This window comes from Hippoglossus stenolepis, chromosome 15 (assembly GCF_022539355.2).
Source record: "Hippoglossus stenolepis isolate QCI-W04-F060 chromosome 15, HSTE1.2, whole genome shotgun sequence".
NCBI classification, from domain to species: Eukaryota; Metazoa; Chordata; class Actinopteri; order Pleuronectiformes; family Pleuronectidae; genus Hippoglossus; species Hippoglossus stenolepis.
In genome coordinates, this window is record NC_061497.1 from 24,166,787 (window position 1) to 24,175,626 (window position 8,840).

General features: G+C 43.6%; 1 protein-coding gene and 3 non-coding genes across 4 annotated transcripts in view; 3 read left to right on the forward strand and 1 right to left on the reverse strand.

Moving 5' to 3' along the window:
- The window catches only part of ncf1 (neutrophil cytosolic factor 1), a 5,837-nt gene extending 441 nt beyond the window's left edge, over positions 1 to 5,396 (reverse strand). The window contains exons 1-11 of the mRNA XM_035179580.2: positions 5,290 to 5,396; positions 4,976 to 5,056; positions 4,760 to 4,835; positions 3,463 to 3,628; positions 3,147 to 3,205; positions 2,867 to 2,989; positions 2,560 to 2,667; positions 2,374 to 2,491; positions 1,648 to 1,761; positions 348 to 523; positions 1 to 170 (exon numbers count right to left, since the gene is read on the reverse strand). The exon at positions 1 to 170 is cut by the window's left edge and continues 441 nt beyond it. Coding sequence (XP_035035471.1) covers positions 10 to 170; positions 348 to 523; positions 1,648 to 1,761; positions 2,374 to 2,491; positions 2,560 to 2,667; positions 2,867 to 2,989; positions 3,147 to 3,205; positions 3,463 to 3,628; positions 4,760 to 4,835; positions 4,976 to 5,056; positions 5,290 to 5,361 — 1,254 coding nt within the window. The 5' untranslated portion in view covers positions 5,362 to 5,396 and the 3' untranslated portion in view covers positions 1 to 9. The remainder of the gene's footprint in view (positions 171 to 347; positions 524 to 1,647; positions 1,762 to 2,373; positions 2,492 to 2,559; positions 2,668 to 2,866; positions 2,990 to 3,146; positions 3,206 to 3,462; positions 3,629 to 4,759; positions 4,836 to 4,975; positions 5,057 to 5,289) is intronic.
- A 694-nt stretch (positions 5,397 to 6,090) lies between these two features.
- Positions 6,091 to 6,163, forward strand: trnav-cac. The gene has a single exon. It is a non-coding gene; the product is annotated as a tRNA-Val (tRNA).
- Positions 6,164 to 7,412: 1,249 nt separating this feature from the next.
- On the forward strand, positions 7,413 to 7,485 carry trnav-aac. The gene has a single exon. It is a non-coding gene; the product is annotated as a tRNA-Val (tRNA).
- Positions 7,486 to 8,015: 530 nt separating this feature from the next.
- trnav-aac lies at positions 8,016 to 8,088 on the forward strand. The gene has a single exon. It is a non-coding gene; the product is annotated as a tRNA-Val (tRNA).
- Positions 8,089 to 8,840: the final 752 nt, after the last annotated feature.

The window sequence follows — 8,840 nt, forward strand, 5'->3', positions numbered from 1 at the left end:
ACCTCCATGTTAGCTGCTGGAGTCGGAGTGTGACTTGATGCTGACTCTGTTCCGGGTGTTGTCGGTGCAGCGCTCCAGGATGAGCTCCGGACTCGGGCGGGGAGGAACGACTGGAGCCTCCCTCTTCACCTCGCTCTCCGAGCCGGAGCCGGACAGCTCGGGGATGTTGTCTGTGCGTTAGAAATCAGGAAACAATCAGGGTGTACAAGCACTAGTGTTCAGAGTCATGCTTTATGAGTGGATGTTTGTGCCAAAGGTAAAATCACAAACAGATAATGTCACATTCTGAATTATGTTTTAACACCAGTAACAAATTGAATATGAGAGAACGACGAGTTGTTCATTACCCTGGTTCTTCTTCTCCTTCAGGGGAGACTTGGCATCGCTCTTGGAGTTCCTGTGGGGCTCGGTGAGGCGACCACCCTTCTGCTGCAGGTATCGGCGGCTGTTCCTGCGGTAGGCGTCCTGGCTGAGCTTCTTGCGAGACTTGTTGTGAATGCTCTTGGCGTTTGTGATGCTGGATCTGTGATGGAAACAAGTAGTGGTGAGTCAACGGGGCGGGCTTGGACCTCAGAACTGTTCTGTGACAGCTCCGAGAAATGAAGCCACTGTGAAAGTGTCTGGCTCCAAAAGTGAGTCAATCCTTATAGACCATAACATGTACAACTTTACATTGTTTACATCCTGGTTCTAAAAACGATTTTGGTCTCAATGGCTAATTTCCCTCTTGACAACTCACTTCAAATTATGCATTAAGGGTGTGGTTACTTTGAGTGACAGATGGGTGGTCACAGTTGGCTCGCCGCCTGGTGGCTGGCTGCTAGTTTTCTACAAGACGTCACCTGAGCTCCACCCACACTCCAGCCCCTTGCCTCTCTTTGTATTAGCTGGGACTTGGGCGGAGTCTCACACTACCTAGAGGTCGATGGATGAGCCGTCTGTAACATGGAGGCTTTGTCCATCTTTATATTCAGTCTATAGTCAAATCCTCTGAACATCCTCCAGGCTCCGACTCTTGAGTTAGAGATTACATCTAGTGGTGACGCTGTGTATCACAACGTCCGTGCATGTGGGAGAATATACGGGGAAACTTCACAGAATTTTATTTAATGGAAAACGATTAATAAAAACCTGTGTGGTAGAAAATCCACAGAAACATACGTTTATCATGATCATGATCATCAACAGACGTCGGCAAACAGACTGAAGCTCTGTCTGATAAAAGTCACATTTTATTCAAACATCTTATTAATGATGTTAGAATGAAAACTGTGATGTTTGAATCCAGAGAATTCAATGAAATCAAAAACTGTTGTGAAACAGAGAGAAAGAGTGAGACGTGTCACTTCCTTTCAGTCTGAAGTTTCACAACAAAACACCAGAGGAGCGACAGAGCAGCAAACCTGCACATCCGTGGTTATCGGCCTGGTTACAGGAAATGAACAAGTCACAAAAAAACGTCCTTTAAAAAAATACTTCTCAGTATTTAGTCCTTGAAAACTGGAAGAAACTTTATCTGATTTATTTTAAGAATAAATACAATTTTAAAGATGTAATTTAAACCCGTAAATCATATTTTCTGCTGTAATGTTTGAAAACATTTAAGGTGAAGAAGATCTACAGACACATTCTGTAACGTCCTCTCACCTGCGAGGTGGAAGTTTCTGTCTTTGAGGGTTTGTCCGTCCCGCCTCTTGTTGCTCCCGTTTTCCCGCCTTCTGCAGATACATGGAGGGAAAATGTCCCGTCTCTTCTCCTTTTCTGTACAAAACAGCATCATTGAGTCAAAATCTGTGTGAAACATTAAGTGGAGTTAAAAACATTCAGAATATGTGGAAGATGGTAGAGAATTAAGAGTCGAGCTCCTGGTCCAACACACAAGCTGCGTTTCCACCACAGGAACATGGGTCTAAATTAAGTTCTGGAGAATGTTTTTAAAGGTCGAACAGGAACCTTGTGGGCCGGGCTTGCAGGACTGAAGACCACTGACTGTCCAGGGCTTTATTTGAGCTGAATCAATACTCGCTCTAGTGCGTAATAAGTATTTATGTGTTTTTATTTGTTGGAGAGTCGTCACTAGACTTCGTATGAGAATATTCACAACAGAAAATACTTTTGATTGGTTTTATCATCAGGGACTGAAAGAATATAAATGAAAGTCATCTACCAGGTGAGTCTGAAGGCGTCTTCGCCTCTGAGTGAGAGGAATGAAACATTTAATGTTATATTAAATAAGAAAAGCTGTTTGTTACAAAGTGTTAAGTTTCAACATCATAATAATATGTTAAAGTAACGAATACAAAATCTTGAATTGATTTAAAATTTATAATTTCATTCATTATATTTTGTTTGAGAAAAAAACATGAATCCCACCTGACGACCCACCAGCCGTCCAGCAGCTTGTGAATGACCGTGATGGTTTCACCAAGCTCCAGAGAAATCTCGTCCTCCTGCTCGGCCTTGTAGGCTTGGGTGGCGATGAACAGCTCTCCTGCAGGGAAACACAACGCTGTTACATAAAGAAAACCAGGTTGTGTAGGTATGAGAACAGCAACTTGCCTTCGTAGTCTGGTTCAACATCCTCGGCCTCGTCCGGCTGGTCCAGAGGCTCCAGGTACGACGCAGGAGCCCAACCCCGTTTAGCGTCGCACTGACAGAACCACCAACCTGAAGAGCAGAACCACAGAGACTCAGGAAGCAGACCCGTCTCCGAGGTGAAGGTCAACACACAACTTCACACGTTTCCTCGTCCTAACCCAGAGGACACTTACAATCAAACCTATTTGGATCAACTTTGTGATTTCAGCTTGAGTCTAAAATGAGATGATTATGACGTGAAGAAAGTCTGGAGACAATCTTTTCTCACCGTTCTGGTTTTTGTCCACGATTTCCACCAAGTCGCCGGTTCGCAGCTCGATCTCGTATTTGGACGTCTTGGGGCAGTCTGCGACCACCCTGTAGGTGTCGAGTATGATGGGGCCGGAGATCTCTGAGGCAAAGAAAGATCCTCTCTTCTAACTTCAGCATTTACAGGTAAAATCATCTGGACAAATTCAAAATGCTAGCATGGAGGAAGGGGGTTATGATCTATACTGCAGTCAGCCACCAGGGGCGATTGAGGTGTTTGTGTAAAGAACGTCTCTTACCTGAAGCTTTTCCTCGAGCCAACTCTCTAGAAACCACAAACGTCTCGTTTCTCTTCTGTCTGCGGACGAATGAAAGATCATTTTTCACACGCATCACTCCATCGTGTGTGTGCACATGTCTATCTATAGTTATGAGGCCAATATTCGTTCATACCATCATTGTGAGGACATTTTGTCTGGTCCTCACAAATTCAATGGGCTGTTTGCGGGTTAAGACTTGGTTTTAGAGTTAGAGACAGGTTTAGGGTTAGGGCTAGGTGTGTGTGTGTGTGTGTGTGTGTGTGTGTGTGTGTGTGTGTGTGTGTGTGTTACTGACGTGTTGGGGGCTGGTGGGTTCTCGTCCTCTGGTCGAACCTGGTAGAAGTGGCTGAGGAGTGTGCAGCGGGAGATGTGAGGCGGCAGGTTGATGAGCGACTGGCAGTAGTCGGACAAGGTGCTCTGTCTGGTTTCTGTCGACTTCTGAGAGTCCACCCACCGCGGCGCTGATGACACAAACACACAAACATCACATGGTCAACAGAGACCAGGGGAGAAAAATATCATGTGACTTAGACGCAGGTTTCAAGTGGAGTCAGAGCCGAGAGAACGATTCATGAAAACATCACGTAAAAGACAAACAGGACCATTGAAGAGCATCATTTGATTTATCAACAATAGAAGAAATAAACATATGACAACAAAGCAACCAAATTAAAATGAATTGCTGAAGACCAACTTCTTCTCACTTTGACTTAACAACCTCTTTCCTCTCACTCTGCTCATGTGACTTTCAGGACATTTCCAAACCTGCGCAGGTTGTTCACTGTTGCATCAGCGCAGCTTCTTCTTCTGCTACACTTTGCAATATATGTTTTGTAATTCAGATTTCAGAAGGTGGAAATGTGGAAAGTCTGAGTTCTGTTTTCATGAAAACCTGAACGGGAACAGAAAGTGTCTTAAACACTCAGACACCTGTCTTTGAAAATGTTCAATCAAAAAATGTTGAAAAAAGCGTTTCACAGCCGCACCTCTTCTCTTCTCTTGTAGCTTCAGGTCATTTCGACTCAGTGATTTCCGTTTGTTCATGTGTTTCAACAAACTGAGAAAAGAGAAGTCGTCAACAACCACAGGTGCTTCCTGAAAGAACATGACTGGACCAGAGGGACTGAAACGCCTCATGTGAATCAGCAAGCGGACCAATCACAGCTCTTCAGGCTGCATCGCCTCGATGCGTCGTGAGAGGTTAGTTAGAAGACGCAGACGAAGATGTGAAGAGACTTTGTGTTGATCAGAGCTGAAGGTGTCAGGTGATGTCAACATGATCACATGACCTCTGCAGCAGAGGTCACACGTCACTTCCTGTCTCTGTCTGCTGCACCCGGCTGCCCCCCCTCTCACCTGAACCACGAGGAGGATCTGATGCTGTGAACGAGTCTGTGCAGAAAACCTGCTGCTGTGTTGTTCAGCTGTGAAACACAAACTCTGGAGAAGCTCTGGAGACGAGTCTCTGGATTTGGAGCTCAGGTCTGAAGACAGCTTCAGTCAGCACAGAGGCAACATACAAACCCACAAAGTAGAAGATGTGAGAATGTGACATCACCACTTAAAGAAGGAGAGGAATCTTGTGTGTTTACATGGTAGTGAAGGAATGATCCTGTCCTTCTTCTCTATTTGACCAGCCTCGATGGGAAACATCTCCTTCAGGGATTTCTGTGAAACACATAAACAAAACAACATCAGTACAGACTCAAATAGCTTTTTATGTTAGTTTCATTTCAGGCCTCTGGATTAGAACATTTGTAGGATTATGAATAATCAGAGTTTTTATTCTGTGGTGCGCAGGAACACACGTGTAGGGTGTGGATCTCAGGATACGTCCTGTAGATCAGCTTCTCAGAGAGGTCGCTCCACTTCATCATCAGCAGGTAAACCTGCACAGGAACAACAAGATCCAAGGTCAACTGAAACAAACTGTTGGTCATATTAAATAGCTCAGATTAGACCTGGGCAATATAATAAAGATCCAATATAGCAATATAATGTTAATAACACATGTTTTACTGTTCATCAAGTGTTTGTCATTTCACCACAACTTTCCCAAATGTGACACAAATCATTATCGACCGATGAAAGTAGAGTTGGCAGAGAAACGTTTTAAACTTACGTAGTGCACCGTGGGGAAGTCTCGTTTCTCGAAGCCCAGCAGCTCCACATGTCTGACGTAGATCTTCTCCATGATGAGACCAAGGATGTCGTCGTCCAAGTGAGAAGCTGCAGACGACAGGCTTATATACTCTGAGTGCAAGTTACTTCCTCTTTATGTGTATTTTTAGACGAAGTAGTTTGTGACCTGACACATTGACGATTGGTCTCAGTCGCTTTGTTTTTCTCCACCTACGATCAGTTTTCACTCTATGATTCATTTTAAGCAGTAAAGTATTTCTCCATGAATAAAAATGAAAGTATATGAAAGTATAATGAAAGTAGATGTCGGATAATACAAGTATACTTGTATTATCCAACATCTGAAGCAGGAAACTGTAGATGTGAAAGTAAGAATTTCCCTATGAGGTGATTCTCAAAAGGGGGAATAACGATCATGACTTCCTCCAGCGTGACCACACACCTCAGGAAAACATTTTAATATCCCTATAACAACTGTGTGTGTGTGGGTGTGTGTGTGTGTGTGTGTGTGTGTGTGTGTGTGTGTGTGTGTGTGTGTGTGTTGCCAAACACTGACCTTCAGGTCTTGTGGGCGTCATGGGGTCCAAAGCTCTGTCCTGGTTAAAGGTCAGAGGTCAGATCCATGATCCATGATCACGATGTGAACCACTCCCTGATCCGGTGAGATGAGGACATCACAGCATCAGTTCCACATGTTGTCAACACTCATTGTGTGAAGTAACACACCGTAACACAACAGGCTGAACATTGTATCTCACTTCTGTTCCCTCAGCTCCTCACAGTTTCCGTAGTGTAGTGGTTATCACGTTCGCCTCACACGCGAAAGGTCCCCGGTTCGAAACCGGGCGGAAACAACTTTATACTTTTTTCAATTCAGATAAATTTATGTAAAGTAAACAACATGAAGGCGCTTTGTGATGACGTAACTAGAACTGAGTAACTGTTCACTATCACCGCACAATGTAATATAGTAAATTATAATGTACTTTAATGTAATAGAGACAGATGTTCGTCATTCATCCCACACCTGGGAAGTTACTGTGTCCGGTCACGTGTTCGGTTCTGAATCGATGGATCATCAGTCCTGACTGATGTCGTGTTCTTTTATCCCGAGATATGAGAAGAGCCGGTCTCGGTTTGGTTCAACAAGTATTTATTCAGAAGCAATGAAAAGGTACAGCATAGCTATGGGCACTCGATAAACAGCCTCGGCTTTCTAGTAGCACGGGAAGTCAAGAGTCGCCCCGAACGGACGACAGGTGCAATATTTATAATAATAGGTAGAACTTCATTGGTCAATAACGAGGGGGAGTCACGTGGCTAGTGGAATCCGCCAATGATGAGGAGCTGCTCCCCGTCTCGTCCCTCCTTAGATAGTAGCTGGGCAAATCTTCACATTCTGACAGTGTTTGGTTTGGTGTTTTAAAACAAGCCTTGAATCGGCTGACAGCTTGTGAGTCTTCAGTATGGCTTGAGCCTTTCCTATCTGTCCTTCAGACCCTAGTGGCAGCTGCTGGAATTCTTTCTAAGGGTAGGTCACAGTTTCTTCTGAAAACAGTGCATTCATGTATGTGTGATGTTTGAATAAAGCTAATGGAGTTTAGGCTGTAATATAGTAAGTTAGGTATGAGAACAAGTTAAAGTACAGTGTATTGTCTGCCACAGATGTACAGTCTCCACAACAGGCCTTATCAGACAGGTGCGAGACTGAACTGCGATGTGACGCACACACACACCAACAATCAACTTCAAGATTAAAACCAGCCAGCAACGGCTACTATCAGTCACTATGTGAAGGCCACACATTCTCCCACATATTCAGCCCAAACTGCCCCTGCCCCCCCCTGTCTAACATACTGCATTTGTTTAGTTTCAGTTTCATTGCCATCTTCACAGACACACACACAAAGAAAAACATAGATTTTAACACTGAGCGTCACGTGTTGAACTGAACATGTGACGAGTCTGATAAACCAGCACTCAGTGACGTCATGTGCTGATCAGGTCCCGAGAACAAAACCAGCACAACGAATATGAATACATGAATGAATGAATCTGATTGGATATGAGGACAATGCCATGTCCCCGCCCACTTGCCGACCAGTTTCCATAGTGTAGTGGTTATCACGTTCGCCTAACACGCGAAAGGTCCCCGGTTCGAGACCGGGTGGAAACACGTCTTATCTTTTCCCCTCCTGCAGCTGCCAAGTCCCTACGGAGGCCGATACAGGACTGAAGCATAAATAAATACATACATGTGTAACCAAATACATAAATAAATAAGGAAATAAATAGAGACATTTATAAATAAATGTCTTAAATACATTTCCACATTTATTTATTTCTGTATTTCTGTGTCCGTATGCTAATGAGAAAGGCGGGCCTAACCTCAGTCTCATGCAGGATTGGTCACAGGAGTGTGATGACCCAGTCCTTCTACTTCCGCCTTTCAATGCTGACTGGTTTCCAGTAGCTGTTTGCAGTGTTGAGCCAGTTCGCACTTCACATGAACTAGTTCCAGTTCAGAGGGTTAGTCACGGTTATTTTTTATTGGGATGATTCAGGTGTCAGTGGTCCTGACTGTGCGCGTGACGTCACGTCTCGTGTTGTACTGAGCACAACATGTTGACGAGTCACGATGTGTAACTGCAGCCTCGGGGCCTGTGTGGAGATTTAAGCCACTTCCGAGTCCCTCAGCATCACGCAGTTTCCGTAGTGTAGTGGTTATCACGTTCGCCTAACACGCGAAAGGTCCCCGGTTCGAGACCGGGCGGAAACAGGTTTTACCCTTTTGCCTCAAACGTTTTAATAAATGTGGTTAAATTATCTTTATATAATGTTTCTATGATTCTCTCCCTGTATTGATGTATAAATATTAATTTAAATTATAGATATGAACATGTTTTTCAGTCTTAATCTTACAGATGTTTACTGTATTTGTGCGTTATGTATAAAGACATATTGAAATAGACATATAGACATAAGTATATGGGCGGGTATGGTTTACTATATGAATATGAATATAATATCAATGGCTACAACCAATAACTCTTTCCAGTAATTGGCTGAGTATTTTCTTTCAAATGACTTTAATGATGAAAGCTCAGTCACATGGACTCATCCCGGCTGAATGTTCCGTTATTCAGATTAAAGTCTAAACATCAGACTAACGACTCGTCTCCTCAGTCTCTACCTGTGATAAACTAAACTAAACTAAAAAACACTGTTTAGCAGCACTTACATGTCGCACTTTGTAGTTTGGCTTCTTGAAGAAAATAGTACTTGCTTGATTCTTGTTGTTCTGGGTTTGTTCCCTCGTGGTTGATGCTCTTGTTGTGAGTCAGTTTCTCTCTTCTCATTCGTCTGATAGGTTGTGAACATTGACTACATCTAGTAGGTAAGAGCGTGAACTACACACTCTACACTAATGACCTCTAACGTTCCTGTGTTGATACTTCAGAACTATTCATTAGTCTTTAGTGAGTCGTCCTCAAACTCTTCTACAATAAACGGTCACTGTGTTTGTGTGCA